The sequence below is a fragment of the Anas platyrhynchos genome, chromosome 8, assembly GCF_047663525.1.
Source record: "Anas platyrhynchos isolate ZD024472 breed Pekin duck chromosome 8, IASCAAS_PekinDuck_T2T, whole genome shotgun sequence".
Lineage (NCBI taxonomy): Eukaryota > Metazoa > Chordata > Aves > Anseriformes > Anatidae > Anas > Anas platyrhynchos.
Window position 1 is genome coordinate 17519102 of NC_092594.1, and position 25791 is coordinate 17544892.

Below are 25791 nucleotides of genomic sequence, written 5' to 3' on the forward strand. Positions count from 1 at the left end.
AGACAGCATTGCACTGTGGTTAAAAATAACCTCCTAAAAGCAGGCACCCTAAAGGGTTTTAAAGCTCCGGGGAAAAGCTCCCCTTCCAGGCAGGCTGTGGGACGCCGCCATTTTCCTTCTACCTGCCAGAGATTTGTTCACCTCTGCAGAAAAACAGAGGTAAAAAGAAGAGAACTGCAAGCTTCTGTAGGCTGCTGTTCACACATTAGATAAAAGACAAGCCTACCTGCTGTTCATCTCATTTTAACGTGTGCCACCTGAGTTAAGTAAGCACACGGCTTCACTGTAAAGTCACAAGTATCTGGAATAAATTAGATCAGATACCAAACCAAAAGGACATATGTTTTTTCCTTCCCCCCATCAATGGAGCAAAATTTAAAATGTTTTATGAGCAGATAGGTCTAACCTTTGCTATGTTTAGTTAGATAGAAGGAAGTTTAAAAACTTTGTATTACTCAGCCAGCTTCAACTGTAAGAAAATACAGACTTGTATCTCAAAATGAGGGTGAGAGGACCCTGGTCTGGAGGATGTGTTAGAAGACGAGGTGAAGAACTCACGCTGTGCATATGGCTTTGGAGATGTAACCAGCTAAGCTCAATACGTGTGCTTAAGTTGAAGAAGCAACAAGATAAGAAAGCAAAATGGCCCAAGCTTGTACAAGAACTGGGTTCAACCAGCAAACACAGTGAGGAAGACCATCAATGAGCACAAGAAGACTCCAAAAGATCACCAGTAGAAACAAATGTGCATGTGTGAGGGACATGTGCATGTTTTAATGACTTCTGGGAGATAATATGAATACATTGATTACTCCCTGGAAATCTAATGAATATGTATATTTTGTTTGCATATAATCTTTGTATTTGAGCAACTCAGCACGTACGCTAGGTGCAGTGATCCCCTGTGCGCCTTGCGCTGCAGTAGAAGAACGCCTGCTTTCTAAAACTCCAAATTCAGTGTTAGAGAGTTTCTTCGACCAGCTTGTACGCTATCAGTTTTGGCAACCCAGGTGGGACACAGCTCTTAAGCCTCAACAGTTCCTGGGATTGTGGAGCCTCAGCCAGCACTGAGGGTTTCTTGGAGAGGACACTGACCCCCAGACCAAAGAGGCCCTGAGCAAAGACCACTGTTTTGTAAGTACAAAGGCATTCTTTTGAAACATTTGTGTATCTGCCCATAAGACCCAGCGAAAGCTACACAGGTTTAGGTTTAGGACAGGGACTGGGATTAGAGTTCCCATTTGGTGTGAGAAAAAGAGGTTAGAGTCCCCAGCTTGGGTAATTTAACAGAAAAAGAAAGGGAATGCTAGATTGATTGCTGTGCTAGAAGAAACTTATGATCCTTGAAGAGGACCTGGAGGTAGATTTAGAGGGGGTTATCAAGGAAGAGAATATGGTAAAGACTGCTGAGGCCCCCCTATAGGAGGAACTCAGTGTGTCTATTGTAGGAAGGAGGGACACTGGAGATGAATATCCATTACTATATGGGCCCAAGGGATTAAATATTCCTATAATGGCCATAGAAGCTAGAGAGCTAAGGGGACCAGAGGAAACTTCCCCAGCAGAACCTCTGGTTGAAATTAAGCTGGAAGAAGATGAAACTGATACAGAATGTTTAGTTGATACAGGGGCCACTTACTTGGTTTTAAATACAAATAAACATGAATTAGGATATGATACTATAAGAATTACTGGTGTGGCAGGAAAGTTGAAAACAAGGCCCTTCTTTAAACCCATAAAGTTTTAAATTGGAAAGCAATGGGTAACGTCAATTTTTGTATCTGTCAGGTGCACCAAAATCATTAATATGTCGAGTCTTATTGGAAAAATTAGTGGCTGAAACAAAGTTTTAAAATGGTGAAGTAGAGGTATTAATGCCTGAATCTAAATTTGTCCAAGCTTCAATGATGTTATTACAGGAGACTGCACAAGGGGAAGGAGAAATCCCGGTTGAATTTGAGGACACAGTGATTCCCATTGCTTGGGCAGAAGACATACCAGGAAGATCAAAGAGGGCTGAACCCATAAGGATAGATCTTAAGCCAGGATCAGCACTGGTAAGATTTGCAGCAATATCACTTAAAATTAGAAGCCAAAATTGGGTTAGTCCTTTTTATATGGACATTTTTAGAATATGGGGTGTTGAGGGGGTGTGAATTTAAGTATAATGCTCCAATTTTACCCATTAAGAAAGTTGATGGGAAATCTTACAGGTTAGTCCAGGATCTGAGAGGAATGAATCAAATTGTTCAAGATATTCACCCTGTGGTAGTAAATCCATATACATTATTAACTACTCTTACTGAAGAACAAGGATGGTTTACAGTTTTAGATTTAAAATATGCCTTTTTCTGCATCCCACTTGATTCTGAGAGCCAGGAATTTTTTGCCTTCAAATGGGAGAACCTAGAGATAGGAAGGAAAACTCAATGTACTTTGCAGTATTACCACAAGGATTTAAAAATAGTCCAACAATCTTTGGAGATTAGCTAGCAAAAATATTAGAATTATGGAGACAACAAAAAGGAAATAAGACAATATGTTGATGATATACTACTAGCTGGCAATCCTTGGGAAGAATGTCTGGAACTGACAATGAAATTTCCTTGGACTCAGTGGGTATCCAGTGTGGAAGGAGAAGGCTCAAATTGCATAAGAAATTGTACAATATTTAGGGTTTTGAAATCTTAAAGGGACAGTTAAATACTGAAAGGAAGCTACTTGCCAACTCCCAGAAACTCAATGTTTATGATTTAAGAGGTTTCTTGGGAATGGTGGGATGGCATCACACGTGGATTACTAATTGCAGACCAATGGTGAAACCTTCGCATGAATTTTTGGAATTACCAAGGGGCTCCCTTCAGTGGACCAATGAAAGGCCGAGTCAGCTTAAAAGAGCCTTGATGGAAGCCCCGATTTTAGGGCTGTCTAGTTTAGAAAAAACTTTTGAACTGTTCACCTATGAAAGGAAGTCTGTAGCCCTCAGTGTCCTGCCCCAACACATGGGGGAACATAAGTGAGCAGCAGCATACGTTTCCAAGAAAATGGATCCAGTAGCTAAGCAATGACCTGGATGCTCAAAATTTTTTAAAAAGTATTATACTGGCCTTCCAGCTCCAAGTGGATTAGGATTAATGCTATTGCTGACCACCGTATGTAAGAAATACAGACTTGTACCTCAAAGTGAGGGCAAGAGGACCCGGGCCTGGAGGACATGTCAGAATGTGATATGAGGAACTTGTGCTGTACATAAGGCTTCGGATGCATAACCAGCTAAGCTCAGCACACATGCCTAAATTGAAACAAGAAGATAAGAAAGGAAGATGGCCTGAGCATGTGGAAGAATTGGGTTCAACATGCAAACACTGTGAGGAAGATTGATGACCATCAGCAGAAACAAATGCGTATGTGTGAAGGATATTTGCATGTTTTAATGACTCTTGGGAAATATGAATACATTGATTATTCCTTGGAAATTTAATGAATATGTATGCTTTGTTTGCATATAACCTTTGCAGTTGAGCAATTCAGCCCGCACACTAGGTGCGGCGATCCCTTGTGTGCCTGGCACTGCAAGAGAAGAATTCCTGCTTTCTGAAATTCTAAACTGAGTGTTAGAGTTTCTTTGACCAGCTTGTACAGTATCAATATTAGCCTATTGATTGTTAGGTTTATGTTAACTACAAGAAAAAAAAAAAACACGTTTTCTTACAGTGCTGATACATGGGCATAGTCCTTACTCAGAACAGCAGTACTATGTACATTTTAAAGTCTACAACTTTTAAAAAAAAGTTTCAGACTACTTCTATAAACAAGTTTCAGCATAACTACACCTTTGAAGTAACATATGAATATATAAAGCTAGCAAGTCATTATTAACATGAACTTCTAGATGTATATTATGTAGCTTAACTACATAATATGATGACAGCAACATGTTACATAAGCCTGAAGCATAATATAAAAAAGCAAAATATAGGAAGAATACCACCTAAACATAGCCCTACTTAATATGATAAATATAATTTTTATGTTAGAAGTTATCTTTTAATTTGCTTGATTTCTAATCAGGGAAGATTATTTACTTACCTGTTTTGTTAGTTACCATAAATCTTAACATTTTACTATTTCAGATACTACCTTTATTTATCTTTTTAGGTACAGACTACCATCAAAGCTGTAAGCAAAAACAAAGCCCTAGTAAAGTAAGCCAGGCCACTACCACCTATGCTTTAGAGAGTATAGAGGTGAGGGAGGGCTATAAATAGGAACCCAATCCTACCATCTCAGCTGTCCTGCATGTTCAAGTCAGGCAGGGAAAGTGACAAAAGCTGTGACTGGGTGAGGTGTCCGTTAGCATCAGGAGACAGAGAGAGTGTTGTAGAGCTGATGTAGTAGCTGCTTAAACTTGTTTTGTCCTGGCTAGTCCAATCTGCTAGCAAGGCATCTGTTAGGCTATGGTATTAGTAGCTTTTTAGGCTTGTTTAAGTCAATCTCAAAGCTTTATTCTTGTTTTGGTAGCTTCTGTACATATAAGTTGTTTCTTAATTATTTTGTCTACTATTCTAGCATGGTATTTAGTATTCTATTTTTCTTCCTGTTGAAGTTAGTGCCTTAGAAGGCTTTGCAGAGATTGCTCGTTTGAATGAACCTCACCTTTCTATTTTTAGCTGGAATAAGACATTTAGATCCCTTGAGCATAGAAGCCTGCTGTACAGTCTTGGCTGTGGAAAGCTTGATTGCCCCATTTCAGCTGTGATACATGGAAGGAGCTAGCAACAAACAATGGTAAAGTTGATGAGCAAGGGCAAGGATGGCAATGGAAATACTGGGCAAGGATGGTAATGGAAATACTTAACACCGTGCTTCCAAAAGCTAAGCTCTCTTAACAAAGAGAATGGGCATCTGGCCTTGACCTGACGTGCGTTTGAGTAGTAACAGGCAAAACTGACCTTTGTTATGTGCTTGTTAATGGTTTTGTCTCTGAAAGCACCCTCCTTGTCCAAAAGTAGTTTCCTATGCCCTGCTGGGGTACCGCAGCTTCCTGCTGGCGTCCAGGCCAACGACAAAACCCCCCTGTTGTTGGCGGTAATTTTTAATACGTCACTTTGTGGGCCTCAGGAGTAAACAGAGGATGGCATGGGGCAACAGGGGTCTCAAACCAGAGACAGCCTGACTCCTGCAGAGAGGGACTTTCCTTTTGGGGTGGGTGTGCTCATAACTAATTGTGGCACAGAGTTCGGCACTGTTTTCTGAAAAGTGAAGACTTTGTTCTTATTTGGCTAAGTGACATGTGTCTTTACTCTCTTGTCATAAAACCATTGTTCTGAGGAAAAAAAAATAATAAACATCTCAAACTAGATTACAGTAAACCAGTGCGGCAATAATTAAGGTAGTGTAATGGGTATTTTTTTGTGTTCAGCTCTAGCCAGACCATAAGAGCAAATGTTGCCAACACTCTTTCTCATCTGGGTTACATGCTGGCTTGTTTTCCATTATGGTTTGCAGGCCTTGGATTGGACCCAAATGACTGTAAAGTGAGGCTGTTCCTGTGTATGTCTTTCCTGTTGTCTCCAAACCCCTGTAAAATTCACCTCTTCACATGCTGGTTTGATTTGGGCCAATATTGCGGTGTATGTTGCGGTAGTTGATTGTGTCTTAGTGTGACAGCACGTGTGGTCACGCTGTCATCCTACTGAATCTGGGATATCCAAGCCAATTTACTGGTTCAGCCAGTACATCTGAACTTGGTTAAGGTTGGTTATATGTTCCAGCACATGCAGAGATGGGGAAAAATAAAAAATACCGTGTTTCATGAGTATGGTGTAAAAGCTGAACAGGTAGACAATAGGGACACTGGTAGTGTTCCTGCTGAGGGATTGGGTTCCTGCATATTGAGTGAAATATTTCACGATGGAAACTAATGGCAGAGGACAAACACATTCTTGTCACACTTAATGGCACTCCTGCTGGGCTTTGTGGTGCCACAAAGGCTGCGATGTTTGTGTCTTTCTATAGTAACTCTAGAATCATTTTTCTTCCCCAGCTGCCCCCAGGGAAAATTGCTTTGTTCAGGAAACATGGATGGTTACTGAGCGCTCTCTCTGAATCTTTTGTCCACAGCTTAACATTTTCTTCTACCACTGAAGTGGACAAGCAGTCTTCAAGGAACCTTGGAGGAATTTACCACTGGTGGGTGCAGTGCCCTCAACTTTGCGCTGGTGTGTTCACCAGCTTAACACATCCAATACAGCAACTTTATCTCAAGTCTTTATGTTCCTTAGCTAGATTGTTACATGTGTGTGTTAAATGGCAGTTTGAGTTCTCAAAAAAAAAAAAATTAAGGTATCCATTTATGTGCCCCTATTGAACCTAACAGCAGAAGAATGCGCTAAAGACCTGCTCAAAAGAGCAAACAACAAAAGAAAGTGTCTTAAATGTATTTTGAAGAAAGTACAGGATAAATGTTGGGTAAAATGAATGCAACTAGCATACATACAGGCTTATGAGACTTTCTTATCTGTAGTCAAAGATGATTTGTCTTTGAGTGGAACTTTTGAGAAACTTATTAAAAATTGACAAGTGTTTCTTGCTTTATCGATGTGGATTGATGTGAGGGATGGGGAAGAGATGGCTGTGCTGCAGTTGTATGTGGAGATGTCTAAGCCAGTTGTAATGGAACTGGTTCATGTAGCAGAAGCCACCTGGCTGCAGAAATGTGGAGTTCAGATGACACTGGTTTATCCTGCCAAAAAGAAAAAAAAAAAAAAAAAGAGGATCCATTTATTGTGTAGGTCTCAAACCTGTTATTTCTAGCTTGCTTTCAGTAGCATCCAGACTATCCTAGTTAACTTGCACGTCTGCAAGACAGTAAATTACATTTTAATATCAAATGTAGCATTTCATTCAAATAGGGAAAAAAAATAAATAAATAAAACACCTAAACAAACACAGCCCTGTTAGCCAGGAGTATTTTAATGACAAAACAGTCTCATTTATTTTGGTCTTCAGCCTCTGAATGGTAACTGACTAGACAAGAAGCATTAGTGTTATACAAATGTGCTAAGCATACATTGTGTTGCAGTGAAACCAAGGAGCTTATCATGGGCTTCTCTTGAGCCATTAGGCAAATCCAGGTTACCAGAATCAGGAAAAGGGAAGCAATCAGTTTGGACTCCAGCTTTATAAATTTTTCCTTTTATTGAGGTCTTTGACAGTAGGGCACAAGATGTAAGGATATGTTTGGCCTGTTGTTGTATTACAGGAAAGGATTAAGAAGAATTTTGAAGTAGGTGATTTCCATTGCATGTAACTCTCACATGAGAGAGAATATAAAATGAGGGTAACTTTCAGCAGTACTTGCAAATACTTTATCATGGAGTGAGAGCATGCACTTGCATGGAGCAGAAGAATGCCTGATACTGATGCAAATGAAATCCTGTCGCACACTGTGTGTGTCGTGGATGTCTTAGGACCACAGGTCTGCTTTGCTGCTTGGCCCAGTTGTTTTAAGAGGCTTTGAATGAAAAGTTTTCTTCACATCTGTTGGTTAACAGCTCCCCAGATTGGCACCAAAAGCCAGAACAAATGGAGGATAATGACATTCTCTCTTTGTATTAACATCTTCTGGATCTGTGTATGTGTAGTCAGTTCAGAAGCCAGAGTACTGGTTCGTGTACCAGTACTCCAAGTACCAATCCAAGGCCACCTCCAGGATGCAGGAGAATACGGGCTGTCTGCTGAATCCTTCCTACTTTACTTTCATGGATAATGCTCTTGTTACAGTCCCTTTCAGAAATGAAACAACATCTGTACCAAAACCTTCGTGCTTTTTGTTCAGCTCACAGGAGGCTGTTCTCTAACCTCATTGCTCTGCTGGCTAGAAATTCCCTCCTAATTTCCAGTCTGTGTTTACTTGCAAAAAAGTGGTTTGTATCCACTTGGGTTTTGTACCAGCTTTATCCGTTTGTATCCAGAAGACTCCTGATCACCTTCTTTGCTTACCTGCCAATTGTAAAGAGTCCCTCACATTCTTTCTGAGCTTTCCTAGCTGCTGCTTCCCTGGTCTTATACACAATCTTCTGCTTCGCACCTGGGAAGGTAATTCTTTAGAGGGGACCTGATGCAACATGTCTACTGTTTGGACAGTCTAGTGTCCTACCAGGAGGTATCGTTCACTTAGTTCTCCTAAATGCCCTTAAGTATCACCTGCCTGTCATAGGATTGTAATTTTTTTCCGTTTTGAACAGTCATAAACAGTACCTGACAGTCATAAACAGCACACAAACACCTGTAGAATTCACTTGCTCTGTGAAAACAATTTGCTGGATTTGTCTTTTGGGGCTTTCTGTCCTTCAGTTGTCCCTCCCTGCCCTTAGTGCCCGTGCCCTGCAGCATGTGTTGGGGGCATGATGGAAGCACAGTGTGCAGATGATGGTCTTAGAATCCCAGCTGTTAATTTGTGGCCTGTAGGGATGATCAGTGTGAATGAGCTGTTTAATTGATCCAAGTTCATTTCTATAACCTACAACAACCTGACTATAAAAGCATTTCAGCTGCAGCTCATTTTCTTCAAGGTAAACTCATACTTGGATTTATGGAGCAGAGAGAAGAGAATATTTTGAATGATGGGTTTAGTGCTGGAGGTGCCCAAGAGCACCTCCAGCACTATGTCCCTCCTTGGTCATGGTGTTAGGGGCTACCTAGATCAGAGGTAAAAATTAGAATGAAGAAGAGAAGATGAACGGAATGTACCAGGATTCTGGGTATGGATTGATTGGAAAAAAAATAGGTTATTTCTTGTGGTGACTTACTAATGTTCGTGTCTGTGGGCAGGTTTAGCTATAGCAATAGTTCTCCTTTGAGAGGAGGGACATTGGCATATGGAGTAAGGAAAAGAATAGCTGTTTTCCCAAATTCTGGCATTCAATGAGTGCCAAGTTCAGGAAGTAGTTTTGTATACATGGGAGCGGATTCTGATTGCTTGTTTTAAGTCTGGGAAATGCCTTCAAGAGTGCATGTAAACTGTTTATTTCAGAGGAGGACAATTAAATCCTATCTTAGAAGACAGATACAAGCCTATAGCATTGGTGGCTTGAGTTTATTTAGTATAATTGCTGGGTAATTCTGCAACCTGAATAGGAGATTAAATTATTAGAATTCTGTGAAGTTTATTCTGGATTCCTTTCCCATTGCTTTAAGCATCTAAGCAAGTGTATTTGCTCTCATTTTTGTTAATGGAGGCAGAATGGAGCTCCTTTAACTTAACTTTTAGATATACCTTAGTCTTTGAATCTATAGAGTATAGAACAACTGGACTCTTAACTTATTTTTAGGTAGGTATGAACGTGAACCTTTCATTCTGTTCTGATGGTAGAGTATCTTATTTTCTGTAGTTTATGCAGTAGGTCTAACATGGATTTTGTCACTTAGAAGAAGCACAAATAAACTGAACTCTTAACCACTTCAAGTAATGTTGCTTTCAGGTCCAGTATTGTTTTAGGGGTGATAAATAACAATCCTTTCACTTTCTGTTGTTCCAACACCTATTATGAAAGTAATCTTTTCTGATTATAAAGAACCAGACTCTATCAATTGTAATCATACGTGATTATAAAGGATGAGTAAATGCCTATTGATGAAGAAAAGAAAGAAAAAAAGAAATAATGTGCACCAAGGGTCGGGGAGTGGGGAGCTGTCCTTGTTTTCTTTGAGAAAAATGTTTGTTTGTTTGTTTGTTTTTACTTCAGACTTGGATATTAAAGGCTCTGTTGAGACTATGGGAGTGTGAAATGGACCTGGGCAGTAAAATGAATGTTTATGTGTGGATCATACAGTTTTTCTTTCTTCCATGTGCTTGGAGGGTGGTGAGGCTCCGAGCCACTGCCATGGAATCCAGCAGTAGAGCACTAGAAATAATCAGGCTTGCCGCGGTGTCAGCTCCATCTGCAACTGCAGGCAATCAAGCTCTAGAAGTTAAACCTAGCCCCACTTTGATCTTAATTCAAGGTGTGAGGAGGCGCTGCCACTCACCAAACTTTCCTCTGTTCCTTTGTGTATTTTCACTGTTCATTTTCACTGTATTTTCATGTTCAATGCTCTGAATCACACTTTGCCAGTGCAAGTGATCCCTGGACTCAAGTTAGATTACTGAATGTGAATTTTGGCCTATCTAGAGGAAATTGAGCATGTGAGTCACATTGGAGAGTTCCTGAAATGAGAAGTGGAGATAAGATTTTCTGTCTCCTGGGGTTTTGCTCCAGACAGAGTGGAGACTGTCTTAGGAAGCCTGAGAAATTCCAGCTTTTGTAGCAGTTGTATTACCTGCCTTATTCACACTTAATGAGACAGAGGCTGAGGGATGAGTATGTCTTTGGAAATTATCTTTTCCCATCAAGACCTCAGGGAAAACTTGTGTATTATATCCTTTGTCTCTGAATTTTTAAAGAATTAGTGTTTCAAGCTCCTGTCCAAACAGGAAGCACCTTCAGTACTGGCTCCAGAACTCCTTTTCCCTTCAAGGCTGGCTACGGCTCTTATTCTTCCTCTTCTACAGAATATTGCTGTGGGTAAAATTGGAGTTTTGTCTGTGACTTCAAAATTTCAGGTTTTACAGCTCTTTGCCACAGGAGAAATATCTGCTTTACGAACTATTTTGAAATAAATACTTATCAGATTTTTTCATAGTTGAATAACAAATATGCCTACTTTAGAGAGATGGAACTGGGTTACTCACAGAGGTGTTTAATTATTTTTGTCTGGTATAAAAGCTTCACTGATTTTTTAAAAGAAATAGTGACTTAGAAATGTGTAAATGCAGGTGTAATCTTTTAATATAGTTATAGAGCCATTCTTTAAACAAAACATGGCAAACATCTGTCTCTTTCTATATGTATATACATACAGGTACACACTCATGTTATCTAACAACTTACCATATCCTGTATTTGTCTTATTTTTGTTATTCTAGCAAGTTCAATTAAGAATTTCAATCACTTAAAATTTCTCATTGTCTCCCATTTCCATAAGCTATTGATAAAGACACAAAGTTTTCTCAAACCAAGACTTTTCCAAAGGAAAGCTAGACTCTACAAAGAACTGCTCTAGCACTGCATGGCCTTGGCATTTAGAAAGATTTTCTTTAAAACTTTATCACCGCAAATCAATCCAACCACCACTTGTTATATACCAAGTGGACATAAAGAAATGTTCATTGCATTCCTCCTAAGCACTCTAAAATACCTTGTAGGTAGTAGAAGATCATGTAGACTTTTAATCTATTCTTCTTTTTTTTTTTTTTTTTGGCTGGAGATGTTATAATGGTTAACTCTCTTCAGTTTTTACAGGTAGGTGATAGTTTCTGAACATGTATGACTGGAACTGCAATGCATTCAGAAGATTAGATCACTTGCAGTATGCTCGCAATTCAAATGAGCAAGCATATGCATGTGTTGTCAGGGAAGCAAGCAAAATGAGGATGTGTGTAAGAAATAAAATCAGTAAATTAATTTTAAAACTTTTTTGTTTGAATATAATGCAGGGTATCAGGAGTGTATGAGATGCTCATCAATTCTCTTCTATATGAGAATAAATAAAACTTAGCTCATGTCATAAATGTATCATCTGTCTTGCTCAGGATTTGATTGTATGTTATCTGCCTGTACCTTCTTAAAACTGCAGTTTAGAAGATCAGGTGCAATACCCCAGTTAAGATTTGGCAATGGCAGATTGGATGGAGTAATTGCAATATTTGCCTTAAAACATTCTTCTTGTTACATACCAGAACAGCGTTTCCTGTTTTTAAAAATGACAACAAATTGTTAAGTTTGTTTTATGTTGTGAGCTGTTATAACACTAGTTCTTTTTCTACAATGTTCCTGTCTAGCCAGTGATTTCAGAGTTTGCTGCTATTTTTTGTTGGTTTTTGAAAATAGTGTTTTGTTTTTTTTCTATTGAGTTTCATCAGTTTATTCAGATCACGTCTCTAATTTATCAAATCATCCTGAAGCCTACACTAGTCCTTTGGAACCCTTGCAGTTCCTCAAAGCTCAATGTCTGCAAAATTTGAGTATTTCAGATGATATTTTGCAATCCAGTGCGCATTAGGTCATGTTAAGTTCAGCATAAGCCCTTGCACGGCTCGTTTGTACAGTCCTGAGACTGACAGTGGTCTTTGAAAAACTGCCCTTCAAGTAGTGGTTAAATGCCTTGCATGCGCATTTTATGATAATTTCAGCTAGCCCTGTGTCACTTGTAAGAATGCCTCTTGGGACAGTATGAAGTGTTTTGATTACAGCAATATATAGCTCACTGCTTGTTTTTGTTTTGTAGCTTTCAACTACAAACAAAACTAGGTAGCTGTCAAGAAAATTGATATGATTGATTTATTATTGGCAGATCTTAGTATCCTTTTGCTGATTTTTCAGGTTTCTTTAATATTTCTCCAGTGAAGTTCTAGTATCTTTCTAGGTGCTTGTGTGGAGAACCAGACTTGTAATTAACTTCTAGGTGTAGAGAGGCAATACTTGCTTTTCACCAGCCATCTGACACCTTTCCACGTGCTCTAAGGTAATTACTGAGGGTTTGGAGAAAATTTTGTTGGATCCTTGAACACTAATTTGATTGTACACAACAAATGTAGCCTTCACTGCAGTCTTGCCATACTCTGACCTGTTCTCTTTTCCCAGTGCACAACACTATTGTAGTGAGGATCTGCTAACCTTTCTCTGTACAGAAAGAAATTAAATTTGGTGTGTTCTCTGTCAATGGCTCTCTTTAAATAGCAGACCCGAATGGTGTTAGTTACTCTTATTCCTAATATGTGTATATAGCCTTTCCTTGCCTTTTTGTCCCATTCTGGGTTATCAGCTAAGCTTTCCTACTAGAAAATCAGCTGTCATTAGATAATCCTTGATAGACACTTCTTTCTGTAACAGAAAAGAGGTGATCTGGAGTATTCCCCTTCACTTTGAGGAAGCTAGGCTTTCACTTGTGGGAATGAAGGTCTGGTGTGTATAAGAACAAGAAGTGTTGAGCATTTTTTTAGGACGAGTTGGGAGCAAACAACTGCAGCCAGCTCAGTGCAGTACAAGAAATGAAGTTCTTTATTGTGTTCTCGAATCAGTTGCCAAAGGAAGAAAAAATGCAAGCGTGAAAAAATGATGAAAAGAAAATAAATCTGTAATATAGAAACCAATTAAGAGGCAGGCTGGATGGCATTTCTAGCTTGAATACCTGCAGTTTAAACTAGACAACTGTGTCAGAGGTACATTTTTCCTGAAACACCTGTGTATCTTAGGTTTCAATATGATCTTTGGCTCACAGGAATCCCAGTCTTCCCGAGCAACAATGGAGTTGAAATTTTTAAGTACCTTTAAATTTAATGAGACTTAGACTTCTGAGTTGTGTGCCTTTAAATGCTTTTCATGTGTTTTTTTGTTTGTTTTTTTCTGAAAATTTTGTTTGTATTTTTCTTCCATTACATTAAAAGGAGATTAAAAATATAATCAGTGGGTGGCAGAATTCCCTGGGAAAAACCAAAAAGAGCCCCTAGTCAGTGATGAACAGTGAAACGCTGCCAACAAAAAGAGGCAGTCTTTTTTTAGGCTGGAGTTCTTACAGGCATATTGCTTTTAGGCTTGCATTCTTGTTTTTTTTTTTTTTTTTTTGTCCTTATCTGCTGCAGACACTCAGTCCCAGACAGTCCTTGTGAAGGAAGACTATTGTAAACTGTGAAACCCTCTCTTCCTTCCTCTGGAGATTCCACTGGTAAAGCGATTCTGATGCAGTTTCTTCAACTCAACTTCAGAGCCTCTGCCATGAGAAGGTTGAGCATTTACCAGTAGGAAGCTTGTAACCCAGTTTGAAAAAGTGAATCTCCAGAAAGAGGTGAATTATTTTTCCCTCTTCTGGCTCTGGAGGGGATAGGAACTTCTCTGGAATTGTCTATAATTCTTCTGTGTCTACATCTATAAAACCTGATTAATATTTTAGGAGAAGAAAATAGCTGTTCTATCAAAACTTATCCTAACACTATTATAGTAATAATAATAATACAAACCCCATGGAATTTTGCCCTGCTGTGTGATATACTGTACAGATGCTTTAAAAGTACCAGTCTGTTAGAGTTTACAGTCTGAAGAACACTGACAGACAGGTTGGCAGACAAGAAGTGTTTTCATTCCCAATTTCCAGATGAGCAGCTGAGGCTAAAGAAATCAGTTCTGACCTGATGCTAACTGTAAGTCTCTGGAAGTCTGGTGGTTATAAGAAGTTGGCCAAGGCCTGAGGTCACAGAACGTGGCTGTAGAATAGCAGGAGTTAACCGCAACTTTTCAGAGTTTCTTGACAGCACGTCTGGTTCTAGCTTTCCTAGTTCACACCTGCCTCTCCCTGCAAATATTCAGCATGCTCTTTTTAATTCTCACTCTAATCGGTAGCTGATTTTGACATGCTTTCAAGGACTTCATTGCAAGTTCTAGGAAACTCGTATTTTGATATGAACTGGTGCTATTTTATACTGCTTACTCTGTTCTCTTTGCCTTCTCTGAATGGGCAGAGATTTATCAAGCTATGGGTGTTCACAAACATTTTATTTTTTTCAACAAAAGGAAAAGCCAGCTCTTGAAACTGCTTTATGCCTTTACCTGACCTACCTCTTCTGCTGTAATATTTACCGTTGCCAGCTCCAGGTAGAATAGAGTGCTGGTAGATGTCAGCTGGTATTGAAAGGCATATCTTAACATAACTCACTTAGAAATAGGTTGATATATTTCCATTTTTAGGGCACTTGTGCTGAATTTAAAGAGAATGTGCTACGCCTTGTCCTGGTTTTGAGGACAAGATCTGCTGAAGTTGATGTGCTTCTTATAGATACCCTATATGCCTACCCTAGAAGATAGCCTATAGATACCCTACATGCATATAATTAGATAATTAGGTCAAAGCAAAGCCTGCGTGCTTGACAGTTATCAGCAGTTGAATTTATATTGTGAACAAGACCCTGTATGGCCACTAATAAATCTGGAGCTGGTGAACTCCACCACAGATGGGAACTTTGCACAGCATGCTGTGATCCAGAAGGAAGGGCTTGCCCAGTGCTGCAATTTTCAGCTTTTACTCAAACTAGTTAACCAGCTTTTGATTTCAGTGCCTTTCTTACTGAGATGCCCAAAGAGCTGGTGCCTCTTGGGTGTAAAACTTTCTAGGAGAAAAGCTGGAATCTGCTTACTCACGCGGCAAACTCTTCTTGCTCTTTCCTGATATCCTGGAATTGTGTGTTTCTGTCAGTAAAACTGTAATCCAGCACTTGGCAGCTTGTCAGCACAGCAAGTCTTTGTGGGAGGGTTGATTGGCAAGGGGAAACATCAAGCTTAGTTTGTAAGGGTGTGATCCTGGGGTTTTCCAAGAATTTTTTTTTCCATGCGGGATTTCCCGTACTATGAAGGACAGGCTGGCTGAGAGAATAAAAGGCAGTAGTAAAGGCAAGGGCACAGTCTGGATGCTTTGAGTTGAATCTTCAAGTCCATATTCAGCAGTTTAACTACTATCCAGCAGTCCCTGCTAAATAATAGAAGACTTCTATAGCACCTGACCAATACAGCTACACCTGTGAGTATAAATGGACTTTTATTATATTTCATTGCTCAGCTAGAGGAAGACTGGATAGGTAAAATTCTGTTAGTTTTTAAAAAACTATTTTAAAACTATCTTGACGTTAAGAACTGTTTTAGGTGATTAATCTCCCAAGAACTGCAGTCTTATTTAATTCTTTAGAAAGATCGTTTAAATGTAGAAGAGATTAAGTGAATGATATTTTATACTGAATTGTAAAAAAGCAGCGTATGCTCTATACAAATGTGTTCCTTTGATCTTTCCCAGCCATCTGCATAAAAGACAAAACTCAGAAACATGACTTGCTTGTGGTTCCTGTCTCTTCTTGCTTATGGTAAGTGTGTATGTCTGCAGAGAACTAGATGGATGGTAATGTCAGTGTGCTTGGGTTTAAGCTCAGAATTAAGCAGATTTTTTTTTTGAATGTGACCTAATTAGCTTGAGACTGGATTCCCATAGAAAGCAGTAGCTGCAATGGGATGTTGCCCTGCTTACCTGTCAAAGATGTAATCGGCTCCTATGATTTACTGTGAAGTCTGCAGAGCTTTGTGTGATCAGACATAGTTTCACAGGCTGAAGTTGCTGTGCTTGATGGTGACATAACCTGTTTTGAAGCCTGCTGATTAATTATTTTTAAAATAATTGCTGCTAACTTTATGCTGTTTCAGATATTGACAAATGTGCAAAACTTATGGATCCTATTCTAGAGAAGGAGGGGAAAAAGTCTGATAGCAACTTTTTGCCATCTTTTTGTTCCAGGGCTTACAATACTGGAGGGGGTGAATTGTTGGATATACATTTATTCAAATACAAACAAGACCTATGATGATGCAGAGAAGTGGTGCCACAACCATAACGCTAAGTTGGTTGCCATTCAAAATAAGAGCATAAATGGCTACCTCAATGAAACCTTACCCCACAATCCAGGTTACTACTGGATTGGAATCAGAAAAATTAATGATAAGTGGACCTGGGTAGCAACAAACGAAACACTGAAACAGGAAGATGAAAACTGGGCTACAGGCGAGCCAAATGGCAAGGAAAAGAACGAGGACTGTGTTGAAATCTACGTCAAAAGAGGGAAGGATGATGGCAAATGGAATGATGAGAAGTGTGACAATAAAAAGGTCGCCTTGTGCTATAGAGGTATGGTATCAGAAAGTCCTTTTCAGTGAGCCCTTGTGGAGATGAGATAGTATTGTTTAACCTGGCCTTACATACTAACTACCTAACCCTGTAAACACCAGTACATTTATCCTTACAGAGCTGAGGTTGACCTTATTCTAAGAGCTGGATTGATCTCACCTACCTTCTAGCTCCCAGAATATCATACATCTTTTCTAAGGGAGTTATTAGACCCTCTCCATAATCAGTGGAGAGAAACAGTCTCTTCCAGAAGATGGGTGATCCTACTCTGAAGTAGGTGACTGAGCTAGATGAGAATTGTCCTTTTGGAGGCATCTGTCTCTGCTAACTACAGAACACTGGTTTAGATTTGTGTAGAGAGAGGTCAAAAAAATAAATCTATCACAAAAATAGCCAAGTGAAATATCTGCCAAATCAAAGCTGTGGTGAGTTAATGAAGAATGTCTCTGAGGATTTCTGCCTACCCCATAGTATATTGTTCCTTTTACATTTTAATTATTGCTAATAACTGAGAACAAGTGGTCATGGAGTTTCCAGCTGGTGGAATTCTTTCCCTGTGAGCTAGTTTGTCAAAGCTATTGATTTCTGAAATGATTCTGTGAAATGATGGGATAGCCTTATATAGCAAAATTCCCTGATTTTCTTTTGCTGTACAAAGTGCTTGTTTAGTGCCAGAAAGATAAATGAAGCACCAGCCAAGTTTCAGTAGTGGCCATTGCTGACTCTATTTGATTGTCTCTTTTTTTTTTTTTTTTTTTTTAGCTTCTTGCAATGGGTCTACCTGCAGTGGCAATGGGCAATGCAATGAGGGTTTTAACAATTACACCTGCGAATGTAACCCTGGATTCTATGGGAGGAATTGTGAACTTGGTAAGGTTGTTTCATCCTTCTTTCCAGTTGGGGAGATGGTCATGCTCACTAGTGCTCAGTTTGTCTGGCTTTATTTGCCTCGTTAGCCAAAGAGAGTGACTGTACCTTGTGCTTCTTTGAAGTTAAGACTTGTGATGAGGTACCGAAATTTGATCATAGGAATCTTAAGTGCAACCATTCATTGGAGAGCTCTGCCTATAACTTGCCGTGCACAGTTCGGTGTGAAGAAGGCTATGAGCTGACTAAATTGGAACCAGTATACTGTAATTTTTATGGGGAGTGGTCTGCCCCTCTTCCATCATGAAAAAGTGACATTATAACACTGTGATAGATGGGATTTCCACATTATACATAGCTGTGTGGATACATATACATGGCTCATAGTGGATACAAACTGAGATTCTGGCCCATTACTTTAATTCTCTGGTGAAGATGCTATTGTATTGCAGCGCACAGGTCTCCCTCATCCTAAAGAGATAAAATGGCCAAAGTCCCTATCCTGGTTTAGACTACAAAGTAAGGAAAACCTTTTCTGTCTTTAAGTGGAGAACAGAAAATGAAGATCTTGTCTGACTGTTCACATCAGGCCAAGTACTCCTGACTAGTTATTTTTTGAGGTGTTCGGCATACAATAAGCTATTGTTAGAAGCAAGTAAAAGCATCATACATCACCAAGCAGCAGTCAAACTGGGAAAACTTTTGATAGTAACTAGCTGGTGTCATGAGCTGCAGATGAATTTACAACCTTGTCTTAAAACAGTCAGTCTTCCATTTTGAGATCTTTCCACTCCTATCTGCTTTCTGAAATGGCAGGATAGTAAGTCTCCTTTCTAAAGCTGCTTCTCTGAAATGGATATGTTGCTAAGCTTCAGGAAAGTAAAAACACTTCAGTATGTCCCAGAGTAATGTCTGTGCTGTCTTTTATGCTTTCAGCTGTGACCTGCCCTGCTCCATCCATTGCTAATGGCTCTGTGGCCTGCTCCGATCCCTCTGCGAATGTCACCTGGGGTAACAACTGCACGTTCACTTGTGAGGAAGGATTTGTCCTGGAAGGACCAGACACACTGCAGTGTGAATCTTCTGGGAATTGGACAAAGGAGCAGCCATCCTGTGAAGGTACCTTTCCTTATCCCTGGACACCCAAGCACTTGGGGCATGCTGAATTCCTTAGACATCTGTGCTGACTGCTCTTGGGATCTGTATGTTACAGCTGTGAGGTGTGAGGCTGTAACCTGGCCAGAAGGTTTAAGAACCTGTTACCATTTCCCTTGAGATCTTGTCTATTGCTCCTGTTATGATTTCTGCTGCCAGGAGGGCTGTGTTCTGGCGGGCCCCTCCAGTGCATGGCAGAAGGAAAGTGGTCAGAGCCATTCCCAAAATGCAGAGTTAAGAATTCCTGGGTTGGGAAATATTTCTTCGTCAATGTGCAACACACTGAAATCCTATTCCCTGAGGGTCCCGGTTAAATTCAGTCAGTCTCCAGCCCCGGTTGGGTGTGCAAGGTTAGGTGTATCATGGCTTCAGTAGAGGTTAGAGGTAACAGAGTTCTTATGCTTTCAGCTGTGACCTGCTCTGCCTTAACACCCATTGCTAATGGCTCTGTGACCTGCTCCAATCCCTCTGTGAATGTCACCTGGGGTACCAACTGCACGTTCACTTGTGAGGAAGGATTTATCCTGAAAGGACAAGACACACTGCAATGTGGATCTTCTGGGAATTGGACAGAGGAGCAGCCATCCTGTGAAGGTACCTTTTCTTATCCCTGCCCACCCAAGCACTTGAGGCTATCAGCATTAGCCTGTTGAATTCCTTAGATATCTGTGCCGACTGCTCTTGGGATCCTTATGTTACAGCTGTGAGGTGTGAGGCTGTAACCTGGCCAGAAGCTTTATTTTCCTGTGACCATGTCCCTTGAGATCTTGTCTATTTCTTCTGTTATGATTTCCACTGCCAGGAGGGCTGTGTTCTAGAGGGCCCCTCCAGCACTGTGTGCATGGCAGAAGGACAGTGGTCAGAGCCATTCCCAAAATGCAAAGTTAAGAATTCCTGGGTTAGGAAATATTTCTTCGTCAATGTGGAACACGCTGAAATCCTATTCCCTGAGGGTCCTGGTTAAATTCAGTCAGTCTTCAGCCTGGGTAGGGTGTGTAAGGTTAGGTGTATCATGGCCTCAGTAGAGGTTAGAGGTAACAGAGTTCTTATGCTTTCAGCTGTGACCTGCCCTGCTCCATCCATTGCTCATGGCTCTGTGAACTGCTCTGATCCCTCTGTGAATGTCACCTGGGGTACCAACTGCACATTCACTTGTGAGGAAGGATTTGTCCTGGAAGGACAAGACACACTGCAGTGTGGATCTTCTGGGAATTGGTCAGAGGAGCAGCCATCCTGTGAAGGTACCTTTCCTTATCCCTGGACACCCAAGCACTTGGGGCTATCAGCATTAGTGTGATGAATTCCTTAGACATCTGTGCCGACTGCTCTTGGGATCCTTATGTTACAGCTGTGAGGTGTGAGGCTGTAACCTGGCCAGAAGGTTTTATGACTTGTGACCATGTCCCTTGAGATCTTGTCTATTTCTCCTGTTTTGATTTCGACTGCCAGGAGGGCTGTGTTCTGGAGGGCCCCTCCAGTGCATGGCAGAAGGACAGTGGTCAGAGCCATTCCCAAAATGCAAAGTTAAGAATTCCTGGGTTAGGAAGTATTTCTTCGTCAATGTGCAACACACTGAAATCCTATTCCCTGAGGGTCCTGGTTAAATTCAGTCAGTCTCCAGCCCCGGTTGGGTGTGCAAGGTAGTGTCATGGCCTCAATAGAGGTTAGAGGTAATGGAGTTCTTATGCTTTCAGCTGTGACCTGCCCTGCTCCATCCATTGCTCATGGCTCTGTGAACTGCTCCGATCCCTCTGTGAATGTCATCTGGGGTACCAACTGCACGTTCACTTGTGAGGAAGGATTTGTCCTGGAAGGACCAGACACACTGCAGTGTGAATCTTCTGGGAATTGGACAAAGGAACAGCCATCCTGTAAAGGTACCTTTCCTTATCCCTGCCCACCCGAGCACTTGGGGCTATCAGCATTAGCCTGTTGAATTCCTTAGATATCCATGCTGACTGCTCTTGGGATCCTTATGTTACAGCTGTGAGGTGTGAGGCTGTAACCTGGCCAGGTTTTATGACCTGTGACCATGTCCCTTGAGATTTTGTCTGCTTCTTCTGTTGTGATTTCGACTGCCAGGAGGGCTGTGTTCTGGAGGGCCCCTCCAGCACTGTGTGCATGGCAGAAGGACAATGGTCAGAGCCATTCCCAAAATTCAAAGTTAAGAATTCCTGGGTTGGGAAATATTTCTTCGTCAATGTGGAACACGCTGAAATCCTATTCCCTGAGGGTCCAGGTTAAATTCAGTCAGTCTTCGGCCTGGTTGGGTGTGCAAATTAGTGTCATAGCCTCAGTAGAGGTTAGAGGTAATGGAGTTCTTATGCTTTCAGCTGTGACCTGCCCTGCCTTAACACCCATCGCTAATGGCTCTGTGACCTGCTCCCATCCCTCTGCGAATGTCACCTGGGGTAACAACTGCACGTTCACTTGTGAGGAAGGATTTGTCCTGAAAGGACCAGACACACTGCATTGTGAATCTTCTGGGAATTGGACAGAGGAGCAGCCATCCTGTAAAGGTACCTTTCCTTATCCCTGGACACCCAAGCACTTGGGGCTATCAGCATTAGTGTGATGAATTCCTTAGACATCTGTGCCGATTGCTCTTGGGATCCTTATGTTACAGCTGTGAGGTGTGAGGCTGTAACCTGGCCAGAAGGTTTAAGAACCTGTTACCATTTCCCTTGAGATCTTGTCTATTGCTCCTGTTATGATTTCCACTGCCAGGAGGGATGTGTTCTAGATTGCCCCTCCAGTGCATGGCAGAAGGAAAGTGGTCAGAGCCATTCCCAAAATTCAAAGTTAAGAATTACTGGGTTGACAAATATTTTCTTGTCAATATGCATCATGCTGAAATCCTATTCCCTGAGGGTCCCGGTTAAATTCAGTCAGTCTTCAGCCTGGGTAGGGTGTGTAAGGTTAGGTGTATCATGGCCTCAGTAGAGGTTAGAGGTAACAGAGTTCTTATGCTTTCAGCTGTGACCTGCCCTGCCTTAACACCCATTGCTAATGGCTCTGTGAACTGCTCTGATCCCTCTGCGAATGTCACCTGGGGTACCAACTGCACATTCACTTGTGAGGAAGGATTTGTCCTGAAAGGACAAGACACACTGCAGTGTGAATCTTCTGGGAATTGGACAAAGGAACAGCCATCCTGTAAAGGTACCTTTCCTTATCCCTGCCCACCCAAGCACTTGGGGCTATCAGCATTAGTGTGATGAATTCCTTAGACATCTGTGCCGACTGCTCTTGGGATCCTTATGTTACAGCTGTGAGGTGTGAGGCTGTAACCTGGCCAGAAGGTTTTATGACCTGTGACCATGTCCCTTGAGATCTTGTCTATCGCTCCTGTTGTGATTTCGACTGCCAGGAGGGCTGTGTTCTGGAGGGCCCCTCCAGCACTGTGTGCATGGCAGAAGGACAGTGGTCAGAGCCATTCCCAAAATGCAACGTTAAGAATTACTGGGTTGACAAATATACTGGGTTTCTAGTCAAGTGAAGGAGATATGTAAGGGTAGAGAAGGTAACAGCAACCAGTGAGTTTGTACTTCTAGTGCACAAAGAAAAAAGCTTAATGAAATCTCTGAATATATTCCTTGAAAATAAAGGAGAAAATTCCTTTAAGGTCTGGGTGGGGAATCTTGATTTCTTAAAAACAACAAAAGCCTTAACCTGACTTGGATGTTTTTGTTTGTTCTGTAATAAAATATTTACAATCTTGAGCTATTTGCGTATAAATAAGGAGCTTTTCTAGAAAAGTATAACTTTGTAGGGATTTTACATTCTTCAGTCTGATTCTCAGTGGAAAAAGTATAGATTTGTAAAGTTGGTGTGATCAGTCTTCAGCTGAGCGGTTCACCCAAGAAACTCACAGAGCTTTTCTGTGAAAGGCTGTAATTTTACAGGGCAAAAGTCTCAGCCTTGCCTTCCCATCCAAGGCAGTAAGAGCTGTCCCTGTTCTCAGTAGGAACATGCGTGGTCCGCATGAAATGTCTTTGCTTAACATGCTAAGAGTTCAACTCCACTTTATTTGGGCATAGTTTGGAGTCTTGAATAATTTCATTGGTTTCAGTGGAACTCTTCAAAGAGGACAAAACCACAGCAGGAACCAGAATGTGAGAGCATAAATTTTATGAGAGCATAAATTTTAGCTTGTGGCTGGAGGTTAGACAGACCCTTGGATAGTTAGCCTATTGCCTTGCCATTGCTTTGGCAACAGGTGGGATAATTATAGTTTTTGGCATGTAGCATTTCATCTTGTGCACAGGATGTCCCCTATCTCAGCAAGAGGTAGAACAAGCAAGTGACAAGCAGCAATACTGGCTTCTTCCGAAGAGCACAAGGAAAAGGAAGAAACAGGGTTTCAAAGACCTCACGTGCGTCCTGGTCTCACTGAAACTTTTTTCTTTCAGCTTCTGAACGTCCCGATGTCAACTATGTCTATGTGGGTATAGCAGCCATAAGTGCCTCTGTGTTGACCACAGCAGCATTCTTCCTTTGGCTAGCAAGACGCTTGAGAAAAAAAGGTAAGAGATTGGACTGTTTTATTTACCTTCCTGATTTGTGTGTGTGCATGGTTCCTCCGGATTCAAAAGGCTTTTTGAAAAAGTGAAAGCTCATTTAAACAAATTACCAAATTATTTTCAGAAAGCCTGTATATGTGCTACATTTGCCTGCATAAGCCTGCTACATAAGCCTGCATATGTGCTACATTTGGCTTTACAATGAGCAATTAAACATCCAAAAGTATTAAAAAAAAAAAAAAAAGTAATAATTAAAGAAAATAATTAAAGGGGAAGAAAAAGAAACAGCTATTCATCAGTAATTACTGCCAGGAAAAGTGAGCGGGAGTTTGAGATTGGGCTAATAACAACACAGTAATAACTGCCTATGAGATTTCTGTTGCTAGATCAATGTTTCTTTATCAAATATTCAGTAAAGTTTTTAATTAAAAAAGTTTTCATGAGAGGGCTTTCATCTTGAAATGATAATGTTTTTCTTTCTTCTTGCAGCAAAGAAATTCACTCCTTCCAGGTAAGTTATGTCTCAAAAATCAGCATGAAAAACATTGGAATCACTTTTCTAAAATCCATTTGATACGTAACAGCTATCGCTAAAGTACTTTTCATTTCTCTTTTATAGCAGCTGTCAGAGCCTTACTACTGAAGGCAGTTTCCAGCATGTTGGCAGGACGGTTTAACTCCAGGTGTTTCAGGTAAGCATGCAAGAGTGCTACACTTCCCAGTTCTCTTCCTTTTAATCACAGAAGTAATCAGAACTGTTAATTGCTATACAATTGCAGAAATAGCAATATGCACTTTGGGGTACCTAATATGCATCTTGGTATTGCATAAAAGTTCCTAAGGAAGCTGATCAATTTATTTGGAAATGGTTATTCAGCTCCTAAAGGATGATTGTGCTGAGTTGCCTGTCTAGCTGTATATAACATTAGGAACACTTTTGTGCATTTTTGCTGCCTGCTGCATACAAAATTCCTCTGACATGAGAGCGAATACAAATCTATGCCAATTTTCTAATTTATAGTGGAATTTTGTTCTCTCTGCAGGAATTGAAGCCATCTTTACTTATGTCTCAGGTTTTCAGGAAATGAAACTGCATGCAGATCAGCAGCTGTCCAGATGTTTTTACCTCTTGCTGACAAGATGATTCACCTTGTGTATTGCTCAAATTTTGAACTCAAGCTGTCTGGTATTTTCATTGAAGACAAACAAGCAGAGGGCAAAATTCTGGCCTTCTGGCAAAATACTGTCTGCATTCAGTCATGTAGTTATCATAACTGGGAGCTTGCCATCTCTTGTCCAGATGGTGAGCAAATAGTAAGCTGCTGCCTAAAGAGGAGGCTGGTTTCTCCTCTGTTCTGCTCAAAGGTACCTAGGTGAGGTGAAGACATGCATTATTTCACATGACTTACTACACTGCTGGAGATGTCTTCTCTGGAGACATATGGGATATACTTGCAGAAACAAAATAATTGGGATTAAGAAACATTTGTTGAATTGCTTTGAAGTCATTGATCTGGTTTATTGTTGAAATCAGTTTAAGATGATGTCCCTGACATAAATGGACGGTTACTTGTGTTTCTGCTGCATGTCCCAGATAGCTTGTGGACTTTTTTGCTAATAGCACTAGGAATGTTGGTGCTTGTAATAGGTACTTCAGTTTCTGAATGCAGCAAGTAGATCTGAAATGATCTCATCCCCATGGGATTACTGTAATACAGGTGTATATTTAAATATTTAATTTGAGTGAATTTTACTGTGGGTATTTCTGTGCTGTTAACAGTAAATGTTTAAAGCACCTGTTCCTGAGTAGGTCTCTGATCACTGATCTGGGCACAGGCCATTTTAAAATGTCAGATATGTTTCTAAGATTACATGCCTGCATATAATTTGCAAATAAAATGGAAGTCTCAGATTTGTATGTGTGTATATATATATTGCAAGTATGATTTATAAAGCTCTTAAAGGACTTTAAACGATTCATAAGTTATGTTTAAGTTATAACCATAAATTAAACATCTGTATGACTTGGGATTTGATATGTATTGTTCTATTTGTAACATTATTTAATAAAACATTTTAAATGTAACGCTCCCTTTCTGAAAACATTCATCTTTTAAATGTGCACTGTGGATATGTGGTTTCAGGAGCCGAATATGAGGGTGTGGGGGAAGGACTGGTTAAACAGTAAGTCTGGGGAGCTTGCTCTCTTATTCAGCTTTCCATGTTTTCATAGCAGTCAAGGAAAGAGTAGCCGGCAGATGGCACTGACTACCTGGGAGCCAGCACAGTCATAGCTAGACCCGAAACCAGCATTCCTGGTCCTGAAAGGAAAGAGGAGGGCTCAGTGATGCATCCCATAGAGCAGGTGCTTGGACCAGCAGTGAGCTTGGAGAGAGGGATGCTCAGAAGGGAGAGGAGAGCAGAAAGAAAAGCAAGTAGTGACCTTGATGTACAGTCAACAGCACAAACCCATGCAGGACTTTGCCAG

At 40.6% G+C, this 25791-nt stretch overlaps 1 protein-coding gene across 15 annotated transcripts; it reads left to right on the plus strand.

The window, feature by feature from the left end:
• Positions 1 to 107: 107 nt before the first annotated feature.
• Positions 108 to 25355, plus strand: SELE (selectin E). 15 transcript variants are annotated; one of them, XM_072041859.1, is made up of 18 exons: positions 109 to 1134; positions 1900 to 2057; positions 4671 to 4788; positions 6124 to 6192; positions 15446 to 15609; positions 15880 to 15946; positions 16372 to 16758; positions 17521 to 17628; positions 18562 to 18744; positions 19189 to 19374; positions 19839 to 20021; positions 20475 to 20657; positions 21114 to 21299; positions 21757 to 21942; positions 23193 to 23306; positions 23793 to 23814; positions 23923 to 23995; positions 24347 to 25352. In XM_072041859.1, the coding sequence occupies exons 6-17, from the start codon at positions 15910 to 15912 to the stop codon at positions 23978 to 23980; spliced, it is 1833 nt and encodes a 610-aa protein (XP_071897960.1). In that variant the 5' UTR covers positions 109 to 1134; positions 1900 to 2057; positions 4671 to 4788; positions 6124 to 6192; positions 15446 to 15609; positions 15880 to 15909; the 3' UTR covers positions 23981 to 23995; positions 24347 to 25352. The 15 variants fall into 15 exon arrangements, with proteins under 15 accessions (XP_071897966.1, XP_071897967.1, XP_071897960.1 ...); XM_072041857.1 differs by having other exon boundaries at positions 1920 to 2057; XM_072041863.1 differs by lacking the exons at positions 109 to 1134; positions 1900 to 2057 and adding exons at positions 4307 to 4341; positions 5509 to 5553.
• Positions 25356 to 25791: the final 436 nt, after the last annotated feature.

Excerpts from the sequence above, each read along its gene's own strand:
- SELE (XM_072041865.1), top strand. The coding sequence starts at position 15,910 with ATGACTTGCTTGTGGTTCCTGTCTCTTCTTGCTTATG. Across the intron at positions 15,947-16,371 it reads CCTGTCTCTTCTTGCTTATG|GGCTTACAATACTGGAGGGG; the intron begins GTAAGTGTGTAT and ends TTTTTGTTCCAG. Across the intron at positions 21,300-21,756 it reads GGAGCAGCCATCCTGTAAAG|CTGTGACCTGCCCTGCCTTA; the intron begins GTACCTTTCCTT and ends TTATGCTTTCAG.